At 56.4% G+C, this 19,021-nt stretch overlaps 2 protein-coding genes and 1 long non-coding RNA gene across 4 annotated transcripts; 1 reads left to right on the top strand and 2 right to left on the bottom strand.

Annotated features, from left to right (window-relative positions):
• Window positions 1-442: 442 nt before the first annotated feature.
• CUNH17orf50 (chromosome unknown C17orf50 homolog) lies at window positions 443-2,882 on the bottom strand. The gene is made up of 4 exons (XM_055333763.1): window positions 2,832-2,882; window positions 2,190-2,425; window positions 1,403-1,906; window positions 443-1,322 (listed from the first exon to the last, which is right to left on the bottom strand). The coding sequence occupies exons 1-4, from the start codon at window positions 2,880-2,882 to the stop codon at window positions 1,103-1,105; spliced, it is 1,011 nt and encodes a 336-aa protein (XP_055189738.1). The 3' UTR covers window positions 443-1,102.
• A 3,695-nt stretch (window positions 2,883-6,577) lies between these two features.
• LOC129503600 (uncharacterized) lies at window positions 6,578-12,089 on the bottom strand. Of its 2 annotated transcripts, none has more exons than XR_008663214.1 (4): window positions 11,656-12,089; window positions 10,766-10,891; window positions 10,432-10,533; window positions 6,578-8,856 (listed from the first exon to the last, which is right to left on the bottom strand). It is a non-coding gene; the product is annotated as an uncharacterized LOC129503600 (long non-coding RNA). The 2 variants fall into 2 exon arrangements; XR_008663212.1 differs by having other exon boundaries at window positions 11,501-12,089.
• Window positions 10,048-18,962, top strand: GAS2L2 (growth arrest specific 2 like 2). The gene is made up of 6 exons (XM_055315771.1): window positions 10,048-10,726; window positions 12,292-12,533; window positions 13,905-14,012; window positions 15,281-15,377; window positions 16,025-16,280; window positions 16,809-18,962. Exons 1-6 carry the CDS (start codon window positions 10,288-10,290, stop codon window positions 18,361-18,363), a joined length of 2,697 nt encoding a protein of 898 aa, XP_055171746.1. The 5' UTR covers window positions 10,048-10,287; the 3' UTR covers window positions 18,364-18,962.
• Window positions 18,963-19,021: the final 59 nt, after the last annotated feature.

The raw sequence follows: 19,021 nt of genomic DNA on the forward strand, positions 1-19,021 counted from the left end.
CCTCACTCCCCAGGCTAGATAGAGAGCCATGGGTGGTAGGAAGAGGATGAGGCGAGGGTGGCAGGCTCAATGCAGAGCGGCACTGCAAGCGCTGGGGTCCCTGCAGGCTGGGGGAGGCCCTGTGCTCACAATGGCCCCATTCTTCAGGCCACACACGCAGCGTTCCAGGAGCTGCTGGCTGGCCAAGAATAGCTGGGATTCCTGGAGAAGGAACCCGCTCCCCAGCCTCTCTGTCTTCTGCTTCAGCCGTCTGGGCGTTTGAGCATCTGGTTCCCTTGTCCGCCCCCTCCACACCTGCCAGTGCCTCATTTGCGCACACACTGACCTCAGCAAGACCAGGCTTCTAGGGGAAGGGGAGAAGGATCTGGCAAGACTCAGCCCTCAGCTCCCCACGGACATTGCTGGCGCTCCCCTACACTTTCTTCTCTGTGCAGGGCGGGGGGTGGGGGGGGCGGACGGGGATGGCCGTTGACTGCCCTTGATGCAAGTGCTTTGTTCCACCCTGGCCTGGGGAGCTGGAGGGAGGAGGCTCTCTGCCATCCCTTTTCCCTCTGGCCTGAACCCTGGGATGGGCAAGGAGGGTCCTTATCTGGGACCCTCAAGGGGTCACCTGGGAGCCACCTGGCTTCCACCTGGAGACACTGACATTTTAAATTCAAGGTTTATTGAATGATTGGAGAGGCAGGGGTAGGTTTCCCGGCGGTGATCGAACCCATCTAGGCGATGCCTCTGCCACCGGGCCAGAGGACCTGAACTACCCGAGAGAGGACTATGAGGCTGTGCCAGGCGACTCGAGCCAGGTGGGCGGTAGGCACTGGGTGCCGCGGGGACGGGAGCCCTCTGGAAGCGCTAACGGCAGCACCCAGCTCCAGGTGATGTTGGGCCCAGCCTGGGGTGGGCGCTCGGCGACAGGCGGCGACACCCACGGCGACCGCGGCCGGCTCGCGGGCTGGGCGGAGGCGCTGCAGGGAGGGCGGTCTGGGAAGGGGCAGTTCTGTGGAAGGTGCAGGGGAGCGCGCCGCGTCCGGGGAGAGGAGAAGGTGGCGGGGAGGCCGGGCAGGCGAGGACGGAGGGCACAGAGGCTCGCAGCGGGGCGGGGCGCTCAGGGGCCCCCGCCGGCCCCCGCGCCCCCCGCGCCCCCCGCAGCCCGCGCCTCACGCAGATCGCGGTGCTCCAGGATGCAGTGCGCCACGTAGGCCGGGTGGCTGTGCAGGTTCCTGCACTTCTTGCAGAAAAGGATCTCGCAGCGCGCACAGCCCCCGGCGCGCGGACGCCGGCGCCGAGTCTCCAGCACGCACGGCGGCTCCGGGAGGCTCCGCTTCCTGCGCGGGGCGGGGGACGCTCAGGGCCCCGCGCGGCCGCCCTCCCCGCCGCCCCGCCCGGCCCCGGGGCGCGCCCTCACCTGTCCGCGGGGGCCCCCAGTCCGCCGAGCAGCGCTAACGGGCCGAGCCAGCCCCAGAAGCCGCTGTCCGCGCGCCGCAGCAGCGCCACCTGCTGGCTGCTGGATTCCTGGCGCAGCGGGCAGTAGGACACTGAGCCCCGCTCGCGGCCCTCGCCGCCCTCCGCCTCGCCCTCCGCCGCGCTCTGCTCCCGCCGCCCCGGCGCCGCCGTCTGCTCTTCCTCCTCCTCCTCCTCCTCCTCCTCCTCCTCCTCTTCCTCCGAGCCTTCGTCTGCGGCCGCCGCCGCTTCGGTGGCCGCGGGCTCCGCCGGCTCCTTCTTCCACAAGGGGGTCTTCACTCCTGCGGGGCGGACGGGAGGTGGGGGCAGGAGGTCAGCGCAGGCCCGTCGCCCCGGGGAAAAGCCGGGTACCCCGACTGCTGTCCACAACCCGACCACACCCCCCCCAAAATCATCCCGAAGGACAGTGTGCGCGGGATGCACCAGACTAGCAGGATTCCAAAGCGAGGGTTACAGGGTGTGCAGGATTTCCCCGGGGGTGAGACAGGGCCTGCGGGGCTGGGCCCCGCTCCCCCAGGTTCCTACTCTTCCTCCAGGAGGATTCGGGGCAAGTCACGTCGCTTCTGTCAAGCTCCGTGTCCCCATCTGTAAAAAGTAGTGGCCACCTCAAGGGTGACTGCGAGGCAGGTAGCAGGTCGCCGCGACGTCAAGCGCCCAGCCCGGGGCTTCCAGGGGGCAACCAACCAGATGGAGCAAAAGGTGCTGGAGCCCCTAGGCTGGCTCATCACCACCTTCCTTCTAACTGGCTCGAGGGTGGGGACCGAGCTCTGTGTAGACTGCCAATAAACAGTAAGCGCAGTTTGTAGGGAGATGTTTGCATTTTGTTTTCTGCCACGTGGGCCTTGCCTGAAGGAAGCCCAGCTGTGTGGCAGGCACCTCGGATGAGCAAACCCACCTCTCGCTCACATACACACACACCAACCACCACCACCACCACCATGGGCAGACCGGTTAGGAAAAGGCTGCCCTAGGAGTGAGCCAATTAGGAAAAGATGTCTCTTCTTCCTTCCAGGCTTGACCTCAATGGCCGGCTGCATTTCAGTCACCAATGTCCCTCCGGCTGGAGCCTTCCATGGATGGCACAAACTCCATAACTCAAAACTTGAGTTCTGGCAGGCAGGACGTTCCTGGGCTGCCATGCAAAGTAACCTGGCCTCGCCTAGGCCACCTCCCGCCTGGCACCACCTTGTGTCTGTCCTGCTCTCTGCTGCATCTGGAGAGCTAGACCCCCAAGGAAAAGCAGGAGGGATGAGGGCAGCAAAGACACAAATGTGGTTTGCCCTGGAAAGGTCAAGAGAATTCCTATCATTTCCTGCCCATCCCGTTTAAAGAGGATGGGGACAAAGAATGGTGAAATTAGTGTTCCAGCTCACTTGTACTGGGCACCAACGGTATGCAGTCACTGTGCTAAACTCTTCATACATTGTGCCGCTTCATCTTCACAAGCACCTCAGGTAGGGGCGAGGGAGGTAACCAAGGGGCCTCTGAATTTCATCCAAGATTTATGAAACCTTTCCAAAAAGGTTGTTTCAAAGATGTTGCTGATGCTGAAAATCCAGGGTCCACTGCACCCTTCATTGGGAAAACACACGAAGGAGCGTCTTGGTGGTGAAAGGCCAGACTTAGCGCCCAGCCAGAAAAGGGATGCCGCAACTTTTCGGGAGAAATGGGACTAGGAAACAAAGTTAGAAGGGAAGGTTGGGACTTTCGGTGCCAGGCTACGGAGTTAGGATTTTGTCTTTCAGGAGTGGGGAGCCACTGAACATTCTGATGGAGGGACGTGCTCAGAGTTGTGTCTCAGGATGCTCTGTCGCAGGACAGAGGGAGACCCACTGTGGTCCTGGCCGGAGAAGACAAAGGTCCAAACAGCTGCAGGTGAAGATGAGCAGATGTCCAGAATATTCAGGAAAGAGAGGAGAGGGCTTGTACAAGTAACTGAGGAGAGGCCCGACTTCTGCTCTCGGGCTGCCATGGTGATGGGTGAGCTGGTCCACACTGGGTTTGCATCCACATCTGACACGAGTCAATGGTCCTGTCCTCAGTCCCCACCCTTCCTCCAGCCCCACTCACCATGCTTATCCATTCCTTTCAAGGCTGTGCTGCCCTCTTTCCCCTGACCAGGGACTGGAATGAGCCAGTTCCCACAATGCAGAGAACTTTGATCTCTCAGGCCTCTGTTGGATCACAGGGGGTGGGGCTAGAACTTTACCTGCCCTTAGGGCTCCACCCAGGAATAGCTGCCTTTTCTATAGCCACCAAGACCATCTAAAAACCGGATGTCTCCCTACCTTCCCTCTTGGCTAGGCATTAAAGGGGAGAGAGGGGGTGGCTTTGGTTGCCAGTAGACTGGGTTCAATTCTCAGCTTTACCGCAGAAATGTAAGAACTATGAGACCTTCAGCAAGCTGTGTTGACCATGCTCTTCATCTGTAAAGTAGAGCTAGTCACACAGTCCGAGACTTCATCCAGCCTACAGAAAGCTTTCCCAGCATGATGTTTACTTGCATCATTATGTTCCCCTCCCCCCTTTCTGTCTTCTCTCAATCCTTCCTCACCCGGGCTCTCCATTCCTCTTCCAGCTCACTGCCTTAGCTCCAAGACACCAAGGAAATGCCTCTAAGTCCAGTAGGAAGCAGGGCCCAGGCAAGAGCCGGTGTCGCTCCCAGAAGTCATGGATGTGTGTGAGAGAACTGGGGCTGGGGGAGAGGATAAAATCATGGAGCCCCAGCAAAATCCCTTATTTCCCCAGCTATAACAGTGGCGTGTGTTGCCAGAGACAGGGCTCTGAAGATGCAAAGCCAGCTCCGCAGAGCCTCCATCTGATGGGGAAAAATGACTCAGTTGCTATCCAAGTCTGAGGGTAGAGGGAAGTGGGGTCTCTTCCTTAGGTGTCCCCCAGTTGGTGGAGGCCAGGGTGGTGGTGCGTGTAGAACAAGGAGCACAGAACAGCTCTCAGGGAATCTCCAGGTCACATGGGAGCCACCCTGTCAAGAACTGTAACATGTCCGAAATTTTACTCTTCTTGCGTGCTAGCTTATTAGCTTGCCGGGGTGTCATGGGTGTGCCAAAGAATAGGAGACTTCTGGATCAGAAACAAAGGACTTGATTCTTCATGGCACAGCAGCAGCAGCAGCAGCAAATCCACATCAGCACCGCCTGCCCATTGGCCCCTGGCTGCCATCAGGATGGGAGATGGCCTGTGAATGCCTGCCTGCGTGTAGTGGGGTGGGAGGCGGGGCGGTTTGCATTATAGGAGACGCTCTCAGTTTAGGAACACACAACTTTTATAATGGGCAGTAAACAAACCTGCTCTTTGCTCCAGAAGGAGCCGCAATCACTTTCCTCCAAGGATGTTCTTCCCTATATAAACACCCTGGAAAAGTCAGTGCCTCTATTTACTTGACAAGCAGAAATGCAAAAGACTCATGGAGAATTATCTGTCTGCAAACAAACCCATTCTCCTTACATCTACTCAAAGAGCTTGGAGCCACTATGGCTCTGGATGGCAATTCTAAAGTTCACTCTGGCTAATTTAAAGAGAAAGGATGGTGGGAGCCAACCGAATGGCCAGAAGACTTGGCAAGTGGACAGGAATGATAGAAGGCTGGTGATTGTAGACACAGCCAAGGTCCACCACAAGAACCATCCAGTTAAGAAACCACTGCAGGGGGCCACCCCTGGTCACTGGCACTGTGAACAACCCTCTTGAGTCACTACCTAGAATTTAATGTCCCATCCAAACCACTGAGCCTGGGTTGTGGCTTTTAGGAAGGATCCCACCAAGAAACACAAAAGGGTATTCCTCTGGTCTGGTCATTCATCTCACCCTGCCTCTCCCACTTTGATCTGCCCAAAAGCCCTTTGTCATCCTTAGGGTGTTTATTTGTTCTTTTTTTTTTTTCCATTCACTCTTTTCAGGGATATTTTGGGTTTTGTGGGACCTTCATTAAAAGTTGGGTTGTTGGGGATCCCTGGGTGGCTCAGCAGTTTAGCGCCTGCCTTCGGCCCAGGGCATGATCCTGGAGTCCTGGGATCGAGTCCCACATCGGGCTCCCTGCATGGAGCCTGCTTCTCCCTCTGCCTGTGTCTCTGCCTCTCTCTCTCCCTCTCTGTGTTTCTCATGAATAAATAAATAGAATCTTAAAAAAAAAAAAAGTTGGGTTGTCTTAACAAACAATACCAGCATGAAACCACATTGGAAATTGATCACAAAGTAGTAAACACTGTCTGCAGTGAAAACACAAGAACAGGTAATCCTACCACACCAGGAACATGCCTCCTGCTCTCAGATGCCACTTTGGAAGACTCCTTGAAAGGAGAGAAATTTAACTGATAATGAGCATGAATTCATGATTGGATTTGTATTCAAAAGAAACTGCTTAAAACCAGAAGAGAATGAGTTACATTTTATTGGCTATACAAGCATTATTTTCTACCATTCACAGAAATCTAGAGAACAAAATGAGATCAAGTGTCAAAAGTTATCTTTTTTTTTTTTTTTTTTTTTTTTTTTTTTTTTAAGTAGCCTCCATTCTGAGCCTGGAACCCAACATGGGGCTTGAACTCACAACCCTGAGATCAAGACTTGATCTGAGATCAAGAGTCAGATGCTTAACTGACTGAGCCACCCGGGTGCCCCTAAAGCTATAATTTTTGTACTTTTTTAGATTTTAATTTGTAAATTAATAGTGCATATAGCTCATTAACTTGTAATAACCAGGTATAATACAGAGATGCTGTATTCATTTTAATTGAGCAATAGTTAAGTTACAAGAAGAAATACCTAATATCATGGTATATAAGGGCTACCCAAGTGGGAGTATATATAACAAGACTTCATATAAAATGAATGGGGCCTCGGGATCCCTGGGTGGCGCAGCGGTTTGGCGCCTGCCTTTGGCCCAGGGCGCGATCCTGGAGACCCGGCATCGAATCCCACATCGGGCTCCCGGTGCATGGAGCCTGCTTCTCCTTCTGCCTGTGTCTCTGCCTCTCTCTCTCTCTGTATGACTATCGTAAAAAAAAAAAAAAAAAAAAAAAAAAAAAAAAAAAAAAAAAAAAAAAAAAAAAAAAAAAAAAGAATGGGGCCTCTTACTCTTTAAACATCATGTCAGTTAGGATATATTTAGTTGCTGGAATATGAGAGTGGCCCAATAATAATGGCTGAAACCTTATAAAATGTATTAGTTCACTTAAGAAGTCTGAGGTTGGAGGCTCCAGGATTGGTTCAGATTGAAGAGGTTGTTAGGGACCCAGGCATCTCTTCATATTTCCCTTCTGCCTTCTTTGTCTTTCTTCTTGGTTGCAAAATAGCTGCTGCAGCTCCAAGCATCATGTCCTGGTGCAACCATGACCAAAGCAGAAAGTCTCTGCAGTCCAGGGACTTCTTAGAAGCCCTCCAGCAGACTTCTCTTTGAGACTCACTGGATAGACACGAGATACACACCCATCCTAAACCAACCCTCTGAGAAAAGAAATAGGATGGCCAAGATTGACCTAGCTTGGCTGTAATTGGTACCTGTAGGACTCTTGGAGTATAGCTATAAAACAACCTCTTTTTTTTTTTTTTTTTTGCCTCCAATGGTCCCCTTAAACCTGCTCAAGGGGAAGAAAGCTTCTTTCCCTTGTCCCTTAAGGACAGTTCAGACAGGTCTTATGACTTGTTCAGAGAACTCTCAGGCCATGGAAAAGCAGTCACTGTAGTCACTGAAAGTTGATACAATGTTACATCTCCATGGAAGGTTGGGGCCTTCCATGACTGGTAGCAACAATGTGATGGGATGACAGGTGGAAGACACCGTCGGGTCCTTCCTCCCTCTTGCTCTGCCTCTCCTTCCTTCCCCACTGACCAACCACTGGTGTTTGCTTTTCCTGCCCCAATCCAGGCAGCCCTTGGATCTAGGAGGATAAACTAGATTCTAGGGGTCACTCATCCCCCCCACCCTGCACACCTAGGAATTTACTGGTCCACTGCCAGCTCCCCCTCTACTGAGGTCTTCCCCTCTACTGACCCTGTCCCTGGCCGAGTGGCACACAGGAGCACTCACCCATCCTCTGTTCCCCCTATGAGAAGACTGCTTCCTGATTCCAGGGCAGCCCTCTCTTTAGTCCCCACTATGGAGCAGCTAGCCAGCCTACAGTCTGCATTTTCGATGTCCCACACAGGAGTCAGACTTCAGGTCACTGAGTCTCCCTAGTGATTGGGGATAAACGTCTAGTTCTATGATAGGTCCCGTTGAAGCGCCTCTCCCCGCTTCTCCCCTTGTTTGGTGGGAGAGGAGAGAGATGGTGACAGGCATTAGTTTCCTATTGGTGCTGTAACAAATTACCACCAAATGCAGCGGCTTAAAACAACAGTTTTTCTTTTGCAGTTCTAAAGGTCAGAAGTCTGAAATGAACCTCACAGGAATAAAATCGAGGTATTGGCAGGGCTGGCTCTTTCTGGAGACTCCACGGGAGAATCTGCTCCTTGTTTCTTCCAACTTCTAGAGGCTGCAGGGTGCCTGGCTCGTGGCGCACTCAGTCTGCTTCAGCTGTCACATCTCCTAATCCGTGGTCAGACCACCCTCTGCCCCACACCTGTGATTACATTTAAGGTCCACCTGGACAATCTGGAGTATCTCCCCATCTTGAGATCCTTAACCACATCTGCAAAGTCCCTTTTGCCACATAAGGTGCCATTCATGGGTTCTGGGCATTAGGACGCAGCTGTCTCTGGGGCCATCATTTGGCCTGTCATGAGAGGCACAGCACAGCTACAATTCTAAGTCCTCTCCTGCCCTGCAACAACCTAACTCTTGACGTACTCCAGTGGGAGAGAGACCTGAGCGTCAAGTGACGGCTTTTGGATACTGCTTCCATAAAGTCTGCATAGTCTTGTTCCTTTTTTGGTTTGCTGCTTCCACAGCATCTTGGAGGCTCAACAGAAACCTCAACCTTAGCTCTGCTGTGATTGACATGAACCTATCGCAGTTCCTCTTCTGGGGCTGGGCCCATCTTCCCCAGTTTCAGGGAAGCTCATCCTACTACCTGAACGTAATAGGATTTTATTAGCTTGCAAGAAAAAAGAACTAGCTCTTCTGTACTGGGATAGGAAAGCTCCCAGTGATCCCTGGCTCCCAGTATTCGTGTTTGTACTGCCCTCCCTCGTGAAGTGAGGCCGACCTTGGTGACAATAGGATATTGTGGATATGACAGTGTGACTTACCAGGCTGGGTAATGATGACAGCGTGGCTTCTGTCTTGCTCTCTCACCCTGGGGAAGACTGGATGCCACTTGGCCAGGACACCCAAGAACCCTATGGAGAGGTCTGCATCGGAAGGAAGCAAGGCCTTCTGCCCTCTTCAATTTTCTTGTTCCCTCATCCATGAAATGGACATAAGAATCACGGTCTTGATGCCTTTCAAAAATAATTGAAAGAAAATTACCTTCTCAAAGGTAAAGAAAAGTACAGCATGATCTGGGTGTCCATTTCCTCTCTGCCTCATACCCTAGCTCTTCCTGCCATTCCCTGGATGATGCCAAGCACGTCCCTGCTTGGAGGTTTGGCACTGACTGCTCCCTCTACCCGAGTACCTTCCCCCGGATACCAGCTTGGCTTGCTTCCGCATTTCTCTCAGGCCTCCGTTCAAATATCACCACATCAGTGAGGCCTTCCCTTGACCACCTCACATAAAATTCTACACACTGTCCCATCTCCCTTAGTGCTATCACCATCTGACTTACTGGAGATGTATGTGTTGTCACCCGTCACCCAATCCCCACTAACATGTTTGCAGCCTCCATGAGGTCAGGCGCCTCACCTATTGCTCGATCTCTGATCTTTGGGCCTATAACAGTGCCTGGCACATAGGAGATCCTTACAGATATTTAATAAAGGAATGCATTGTGGCGGCCAGGGTGAGGTACTGCAGTTGACAGCCAACTCTAGAGGAATCCTGTGGTTCGTGGTTCGAGTGGGGGACGGAGCAGCTTCTCACAGGAAATGAGGATTATGGGGCCTAAACAGGGCTGTGGGAGAATCAGCGAGAGCTGGGACCCACCCAGTCCCGAGTGTGAGTGTGCCCGAGACTTTCCACCTACATCATTCCTTTACTCTCCACAGCACCCCATAGGTAGACATCATTCCCATTTTACAGTTGAGGAAAATAAGGCACAGAGAGGCAAGGTAGCATATGCAAGTAAAAGAAGGATACAGAGAAGGGTCCAGGGCTGAAGTCAGCTGTTCAGCTCTACCGCTGTGTCTCTATCATCCCCTTACAGTGCTCACTAAATACCAAGGGGCTCGGCAACCTTTGGCCCTGCTTTTCTCCCCCTCTCCCTGGAAGCCACGCCCTACAAGCCGGGGAGAGAAGCCAGCCCGGGTCTGTCCTCCAGCTCCATGAGGTCCCAGGGCAGACTCTGTGGGGCAGTCCTTGGCTGGCTGCCTCCAAGGGCTAAAGGGGAGTGTTTGTAGCAGCCCCGTCTCCTAGGAGAGGAGGGGAAAGCAGAGTGGAGAGGCTGACAGCAGGGCTAACTGCTGGCCGCCGGGGGGTGGGGGGCAGCCAGCTGGACCAGTCTAGAACTAGGGGAGAGAGAGCAGTGTCCTCACTGTCCATCTGTCCTGGGAGGTGGAGAACTCTGGGCAAACTGGGCAGCCCGAGAGTGAGGTCACTGCAGGGCCACCAAGTAGGGAAAGTTCTGGCAGGCACTGAGGAATGTGGGGGTGGCGGGGCCAGGCTGAAGCCAGCTGCAAGTAGCAGAGCCGGAAGTCCTGGGTGCTGGGAGAGGGGAAGGGGAACCTCTGAGTCAGGGAGAACCAGCCGAGGCCCAGCAGGTAGCCAGAGTGAAGATGCAGCACCAGGGGACAGGAGGCACCCACCCCCTCCCCGCTGAGGATCCAACCATGCCCCAGCCTGGGGGATGTAGGAGGAGGCCTGGGACCCTGGGGCCACCGGTGCGCAGCATCCGGCCCTTTAAGTCCAGCGAGCAGTACCTGGAAGCCATGAAGGAGGACCTGGCTGAGTGGCTTCGGGATCTCTACGGGCTGGACATCGACGCGGCCAACTTCCTGCAGGTCCTGGAGACAGGCCTGGTGCTGTGCCGGCATGCCAATGCCATCACTGAGGCTGCCCTGGCCTTCCTGACTGAGGCACCTGCTCGAGCCCAGAGGATTCCCCTGCCTCGGGCTGGGGTTTCCTGCAATGGGGCCGCCCAGCCGGGCACCTTCCAGGCCCGGGACAACGTCTCCAACTTCATCCAGTGGTGTCGAAAGGAGATGGGCATCCAAGGTAACCACCCTGCACCCCCTCCCCAGGCCCTTATCTTACCAGACATCCACTTCCTCTCTGAGGCTCAGGTTGCATTGGAAGTCAGGAGCCAGGATCCTCTTTCCTCTTTGGCTTTTGGCCAGCTCCTCTCTTTTCGTGCCTCAGTTTCCCCATCACACAGTAGATCTTCAATAAATACATGTGTTGATTGAATAAGTCATTCATTCAACCAACATACATTTAGTCCCTGTCTCTATCCCTAGCCCAGCACAAAGGACCCAGAGGACTGAGACCCAGTGCCCAAAGAGTCCATGGTCTAGGAAGAGAAACAGATGAATAGAGACACAAATTACAGCCCAAAGTGCTCAAAACCCCCCAAAAGAAGTGTATGTGTTGAGGAGACAGGGGAGGAAACAGGTGGAAAGTGGAGGCGAAGAAAGGCCACTCAGAGGAGGGAGATTTGAACTGAGTCCTGGGAAACAAATAGACATTTGGGGAAAGGGGATTCTAGGCAGGGCACAGCAGGGGCGAAGGCACAGAGAAGATACTGTGTTTGGACAACTAGGAGAAGCCAGAGTGGGTGAAGACACAGGGCTACAGGGGGTGGAGGGAGGATGGGGAGGCAGGCAAGTGGACATTAGGGAGGAGCCAGCTGTGCTGAGGCTTGTGAGGCACAGGGGAGTGTAGGCCAGGGCCCCTCATCTCCTAGGCCACTGAGCCTGGTGTCCACCCTGGTGCAGCTGGAGGAGGAGCTGTGGCAGGAGCTGGCCCTGCCTCCCCCCCAAGGTCCCTCACCTCTGAGGCTTAATGTGATGAAGCTGGGTGTTGTGCCATCCTCCAGACCAAAGGGTGTGTGGGGCGTAGCAGAGGCAAGAGTCAGGCCCGGCTGCTGGCTGGTGGCAAGGCAGTGCAGAGCAGGCTTGGAAGGTGGAGAAAAGCTAGCATCTTACCCAGCACTCCCCTTGGAGCCAGATCTTGTCTGCAGACACTTAACTGTCTTCACAGCAACCAGATGAAATAGTCTACACCCCACTTTACAGAGTAGGAGACTGAGGCTCAGGGAGTAGTCCAAGGACACACAGCTGCTGGGTGGGAGCATCGGGACCCTAAATCAGGCAGTCAGTCTCCAGAGCCTGTACTCAACCTTGCCTGGGTATCTGTGGGCTGAGGGTGGAGTTCCAGAAGTCCGCTGGATACTGGAGGTGAACTGTGTGGGTGGGAAGCGGAACAAACTGCTTCTTACTCCTAGACCCGTATTGTCCAACTGAGTAGGGAGAGGCTAACCCACAGCGGGGCTGCGGGCTCCTCTGCTTGGCTGTGTCACCTCTTCCCACTCCAACCTGTCTTGTTAGACGGGCCACCTAGTCTGCACCGTGTCTGCACAGTCTGTTCAGGCCCCTCCTAGGGGCTGGCCTGACTCCCAGATCCCGCGATCCCAGCCACCTCTCCCCACCCCCCCCCTCCACCCCCACCAGTGCTCCACCCGGGGCCAGGGATGACCCCAGGGCTCTCCCAGCTGCTCGGTTGGGCGGAGGTCAGGGGGGGGCTCAGGATGCCTGCCCCCCTTCCCCGCCTCCGCTTGCCAGAGGTGGTGATGTTCGAGACCGAGGACCTGGTGCGACGCAAGAACGTGAAGAACGTGGTGCTGTGCTTGCTGGAGCTGGGCCGCCGAGCCTGGCGCTTCGGCGTGGCGGCGCCCACCCTGGTGCGGCTGGAGGAGGAGATCGACGAGGAGCTGCGACAGGAGCTGGCCCTGCCCCCGCCGGACCCCCCGCCGCCCGAGCCCCCAGCGCGGCGGCCCTGTCACTTCCGCCACCTGGACCAGCTGGTGAGGGGCTCCGGACGCGCCCCCCCGGCCCCCGCACGCCCGGCGGGTGAGGGGCTCCGGCCCCGCCCCGCCCCGGCCCCGCCCCGGCCCCGCCCCCAGCCCCCGCACGCCCGGCGGGTGAGGGGCTCCGGCCCCGCCCCGGCCCCGCCCCCGGCCCCGCCCCCCCAGCCCCCGCGCCGATCGGAGCCACCCCCTTCTGCAGCCCCGCCCCGGCCCCGCCCCCTCCAACCCCCGCGCCGATCGGAGCCACCCCCTTCTGCAGCCCCGCCCCCGGCCCCCGTCCCCTCCAGCCTCCGGCCCCGCCCCCTCCAGCCTCCGGCCCCGCCCCCTCCAGCCCCCGCGCCGATCGGAGCCACCCCCTTCTGCAGCCCCGCCCCCGGCCCCGCCCCGCCCCCTCCAGCCCCCGCGCCGATCGGAGCCACCCCCTTCTGCAGCCCCGCCCCCGGCCCCGCCCCGGCCCCGCCCCCTCCAGCCCCCGCGCCGATCGGAGCCACCCCCTTCTGCAGCCCCGCCCCCGGCCCCGCCCCGGCCCCGCCCCCTCCAGCCCCCGCGCCGATCGGAGCCACCCCCTTCTGCAGCCCCGCCCCCACCCTGCCTGACTTCTCGGTGCGGCTCGGGCTTGGATTGAGTCGTGTTCCAGGGCGAGTCTCAATCCTCATCACAGGCCGTCCCAGCGGAGCTGCTCCCTACGTTTCTATTACAACCCCGCGCCCTACGCCTGTCTCGTGGGGGCCCCGCGGGAGGGCTTTTGGGCACATTCAATCCTAGTTCAATCCTGGTTCCACTACTCCGCCGCTCTGTGACTTGGGGCACTTTATCAGACCTCTCTGTGCCTCAGTTCCCCTATCCCTAGCGTGGAGGTGCGGCAGCCCCTACGTTCTGTGGCTGCCGAGTATTAACCCGGCCAGCGCCTGGGAGGTGCTCGAACAGGTCTGGCACGGAGGCGGCGCTTCATGGGAGCTATGGGAGCTAGCTCGTACTGGGATGAACACGTTTCTACTCCCCAGGAGTCGAGCTCAGGGAGGTTTCTTAACTTGCTCAAGGCCTCTGGTGCCGCGGAGGCAGGACTCCAGCCGAAGCCTGTCAGAGTCCAAGGCCCACCTTCTTCATCAGTACACCCCACTGCCTCCGTCAGCTGACCCCCCAACAAGGGCCCTGGACTCTAGGTGACCACCCAAGGTCTTGTTCTCACTGGGTCATTAAGAGCCTTCGGCACTTGCTTCTCAGCCTCCACCAGGACCTCAGCAGAAGGCTGGAGGCTGGCTCTAGGGACAGGCAGGCTCCCCCTCATTGGGTTTGACCCAGGGTGGGGGGTAGGGAGCTTGGGCACCTGCACAGAGAGAGGGCTGAGCCCCTTGTCACTGCCCACAGGTTCAGAGCCTCGTGAGTCACTGCACGTGCCCAGTTCAGTTCTCCATGATCAAAGTGTCTGAGGGGAAGTACCGTGTGGGGGACTCCAACACCCTCATCTTCATCCGGGTAAGTCTGCGGTGGGGAGTAGGGGTGTCCCCAGGATCAGCAGAATAGGGTTGCCTTTCATGGGACCTTGCCCAGGTGTCTCCATTCACCCCAACTTATCAGGCCTTGGGGCTTTCTAGCTCTCCCGTGAGGAATTCCCAGAAGATCGTTGGCAAAGTTGGCAGTCCCATCCCCTCCTCCCATTAGGGCAGCCAGAACACTGCCCCCATCTACTCTACCTTAGCCTAGCGCAGAGGGGTGTCCAGGCAGAAATAGAGTGTGAAGGCTACTCCTGAATTTCCTTTGCCTCCACTCCACCCACATGCTTGGTCAAAGCAAGGAGCCGGAGACCCCAGGTTTGTGTTTAGTGCTCAGCCCTGGCCACATGGGCCCACAGTTCACCTTCCACATGCCTGGCTTGGTACATCCTGCACAGTGAGCAGCACTATAGGTCTAAGATGTGCCTCTCGCTACCTGCCCCCTCGTACTTGGCCCAGATTGTACCCAGAGGCTTAGCCAGCAGCTCAAGGGCATGGCCAAGCCCTCTCCTTGATCACAGGCCATACCTGGGGGCAGAGCTCCCTGGGTCCTCACCCAAACCCCGAGCCAATAGCTCTGTGAAGTAGGTAGGGACAAGGAATTTCAACTGAGGAAATGGAAGCCTGGAGAGACTGTGACCTGCCTCCAGAATCCCAGAGTGGAGGTGACAGCACTCCCAGGATTCCTGAAAAGCCAGGGCCACTTTTTTTTTTTTTTGGAGAGAGAAAAGGGAGTGGGGGAGTGGGGGAGTGTGGGAGGGGGCAGTGTGCACAGGAGGAGAATCCCAAGCAGACTCTGAACTCAACACAGGTTCAGTCTTACAACCCTGAGATCGTGACTTGAGCCAAAATCAAGAGTCAGATGCTCAACTGACTGAGCCACCCAGGTGCCCCTGGGCCACGTTTCTGATACTAGGATGTACAGGTGAAAATCCCTTTACAGTGAAGGGAGAGAAGAGAGTGCTCTGGCATCAGGCTGCACAGTGCTTGTGCGATCACTTGTCTAGTTTGAGGCAACTCTGTTTGTCAGCCTGGCTGCCACTTTTGACAACATGTGCTATCAGATGCTAGTTGTGGAGGAGAGGCAGGCTGCAAAATACACCCCTCCCCCAACAATACACCCGTGCAAGGAGTACCTACCTATGTGCTCACGTGTGCATGGATGGGAGCGCCTGGTGGAAAACTGCAGGCTGCTCCAGGAAGAAGGGACACTCTCCATCCCACCCTCAACCTCATCCTTGCCCCCTACAGATCCTCAGGACCCACGTGATGGTGCGTGTGGGAGGAGGCTGGGACACACTCAGCCATTATCTGGACAAACATGACCCCTGCCGGTGCACGTCCCTCTGTGAGTCCTGAGAGTCCCTTCCCCATGGCTCTGGGTCAGGAGGCCAGAAGCAGAGGTAGGAGGCAGGTCTGATCTCCAGGGGCAAGAAGTATGTGGGGATGGAGGAAGAAAGATACTATAGAAGGTACTGGTGCAAAAAAGAAAAAAAAAAAAGGAGGAAGTACTGGTAATGATGCCCTCAGAAGCCTGAAGGAAGCCATGTAGCCATTGTGCAATACCAATTACAGCCACAAGATGACGCCAAACACACAGAATCAGCATTTGGTCAGGGTGCCTCTGGGCAGGGTCTTCGTTCCGGCTCTAATGTCCATAGTAGTGCCACCAAGTATGACTTGGAGGGGTCTTTAGTCCTCTCATAATCTCTGTTAGCATCTCAAGCTACCCCAAATAAGCATGCAATCTAAGTAGAAGATGTGAACTTGCAATGCAAGTTAAGTGCAGCCTTAAATGAGTCCCCACGCAGGGCCCTCTGATCAGATTTCATCCCCTGAGCCACTATGAGGAAGTTCTGGTACTGCCACTGTAGGTCCTACCATCTCTAATGAGGGTTTGGGGCATGAGACAGCTAGGGGAGGACAACACTGGGCCCCATCGGCAGGAATTTAACCCTTTCCTCTCGCTTCTCTCTGGGGGGGCTATGTTGGTAGCACACAAGACGGGTAGTTTCCAGAAGCCTCCTGCCCCACTGGTGCAGCACGAAGTGAGGGTGCAGGATGGGCCCTCGCAGCCCCAACCTTGGATGACTATCAGCCGTTCCCAGAGCCCGCTGCCCCCTGTGGACTGGAAGACATACACCTCTTCAGGCCGGAAGCTGAGGCCCCCCACCTCCTCCTCCCCTAGAGCGCACAGTGAACGGGGAGGAGCAGATGCAGGAGTCCCCAGACACACAGCACCATTCCTGAGGTACAAGGGGGAGGGGCAGAGCAGGGTCTCTTTCTTCTTTGGAATCCACCTTCTCAGAGGCCGCCCCACCCTAAGAGAAGCAGGTGTCCTGGCAGTGCTCCTGCCCCAGGTGTTCAGAACCAAAACGACACGCATGCATGGGAGGTGTATGGGGATCATCCAGCTTTTTCATATGCCTTCCCATTTCACAGCTGAAGAAGCTGAGGCCCATAAAGGCCCATAAAGATTTCCCAAGGACTTTCTGCCATTTCACAGTAGAACAGACGGGTGACCCGTAGCTCTGGGACCTGAAGTAACCCAGCGTCCAAACCAGGCTTCTATCTGCTACACAGGGAATGAGAGAGAGTAAACGTAAACAGCATCTGTCATAAGGAGGACTCGGGCACGCACAGAGGGACAAGGGAGCATCTGTTACATTCAGCACGAAGCCTGGCCCTCTTGGTGTTGTGGCTGGGGAGAGGTCATCCCTTCCCAGAGCCAGGAGACTGCACTAGATGATCCTTCCAGCCTTGTGATTCTCTCTTTTAGGTGCCAGGAGAAGCCACCCACCCCATCTTGGAGGCAGCTTCCAGCTGGGGACAGCCCACCCAGCCCCCAATCTTCATCCCCCCGTGGGGGCCGAGACCCACAGTGCACCTCCTCAGGGAAGAGGGAGGAGAGATACTCGTCTGAACATCCTAGAGGAAGGACTCCCACATCTTGGATTCACGAGGAAACAGACAGCCAGGGAAGTTACACCAGGGCCTACACCCCCCAGAGATTCCAAGCCCCCAAAGCCACTGCCAAAAGGACACCAGCAAGAGGACTATCTCCACTGCCTCGTTCCTCCAGCCCAGCTAGGACCATGGGCCTCAGGCCACCAACCAGGGGTGAGGCTGAGGGTGCTTCTTCCCAGCCCAGGAAGCCAGCAGCTGTCCGATCTCTGTCCCCTGTTAAAGGGTCCACCAAGATCCCTGTCAGGCCACCCCCTGCCTGCCCCCCCACTCCAGGAAGCAGCTTTCCAGGTATTGCAAGTGGAGGTCCTATGACAGAATTGGGGAGTGGCCCCATTCCAAGGGCTGTCACTGGGGACCTGGCTGGGTGTAGACAAGGGGACTTCTCTGTGGATGCAAGACAAGGGGACCAGAAGCTGGACACCCAGGTGACAGCAAAAGCTGGGGAGCCCGGGGGCCTGGGCCCACAGGAGTGGGAGAGGCGATATCCTCCCCTTCCCCTGGGTGGAACCAAGGATCAAGCTATCTACCATAGTCCCGAGGAGGAGCTTTTGACCAACATGAAGCTGCTAGAGGTGGCGGGTGCCTGCCCCGAGGGCACAGGGTCTGGAGTGGAGTCTCCAGAAGTCATCCCTCGAAGTGGAGTCTATGTCCCCAGCCTAGGTGGGCGGTGGCCTGAGCCTGGGGGTCCTTATGACAAAGTCATCCAAGAACTGGCTCAGGGACCCCCGCCCCTCCTTAAAGTGGACGTGGGAGCCTGGAAGGTAGCCTCTACGGGCTCCCCTAAACTAGCTGCCACAACAGACTCAGGAAGCCCAAAAGGGAAAGTGGGAGCCAGAGAGCTCAGTGGGGTAAAGGTAAAGGTGAACCTGAGTGCCAAGGAGACCAGGATGAAGAAGGTACCAGGTCAAGGAAGACAGGACTGCTTAGCCCCTACTGTGTCTGCTAGCCTGGAAGCCCCCACACCTTCACCCTCAGACCCCAATTCTGACAAAACCCAGGCATGTCCAGGCAAGGGCAAGAGAACACTCCGGAAGCCCCAGAGAGTTCCATCCATCTACAAGCTGAAGCTGAGGCCCAGAATCCGGCCCCGGAGAGACCACAGGCCTGGGAAACAGCCTTCACGCATCCCCAAGCCACTGGCCTACTTCCCCCTGGGTGCCAGGGCACCCCCCAGTGGCAGGCTGGTGAGAGCAGCATTGGGCAAGGCAGCCCCGGTGGCTGGAACCTCAGCAGGGGAAGAGGAGGAAGGAAAGAAGAGGAAAGAACCGGCTGCCCCACTGAAGAGCAGTCCCCAGCCTTTGGAGAATGCTGGTCTCCAGCAGTGGGATCAAGCTCAACTCCCACCAGAGGAGGAGTCCTGGGTCTGAGGAGGAGGCTTCTCAGCCCCGAGCCTGTGAGTCTGGGGGAGAAGGGAAGTGAAAAGGATGCCATGTGTCCACTGGACTCCCAGCTACCAGAACAGCTCTCTCCAGGGCTATGGTGGGGGTGAGGGTGTGGGTGGGGGCAGAAGACAAATACAGGTTCAGTCTGCTTCTCGGGCAAAGGGGCGACCCTTCACTCCCACTCCAACTCTAGGGCCACCCTAGGGGTCTTCTTGCCTTCCCCCAGAGCAGCTCCTCAAATTCCTGGCCTCCGGCCATGGCCACCATTTCCACAACTCTTCTTAACTTATTAAATATTTGTCGGGCAGCCCGGGTGGCTTAGCGGTTTAGCGCTGCCTTCAGCCCAGGGCCTGATCCTGGAGACCTCGGATCGAGTCCCACGTCAGGCTCCCTGCAGGGAGCCTGCTTCTGCCTGTCTCTGCCTCTCTCTTTCTCTGTGTCTCTCATGAATATCTACATTTTGGAAAACTGTCCCTCGATGTTGCCACACAACACAATAATTGAAAACCACTGCCTGGGACGCCTGGGTGGCTCAGCGGTTAAGCGCCTGCCTTTGACTCCTGGGGTCCCGGGATGGAGCCTGCTTCCCCCTCTGCCTGTGTGTATGTGTCTCATGAATAAATAAAATCTTAAAAAAATATAT

The sequence above is a fragment of the Nyctereutes procyonoides genome, unplaced genomic scaffold, assembly GCF_905146905.1.
Source record: "Nyctereutes procyonoides isolate TBG_1078 unplaced genomic scaffold, NYPRO_anot_genome, whole genome shotgun sequence".
Taxonomy (NCBI): Eukaryota; Metazoa; Chordata; class Mammalia; order Carnivora; family Canidae; genus Nyctereutes; species Nyctereutes procyonoides.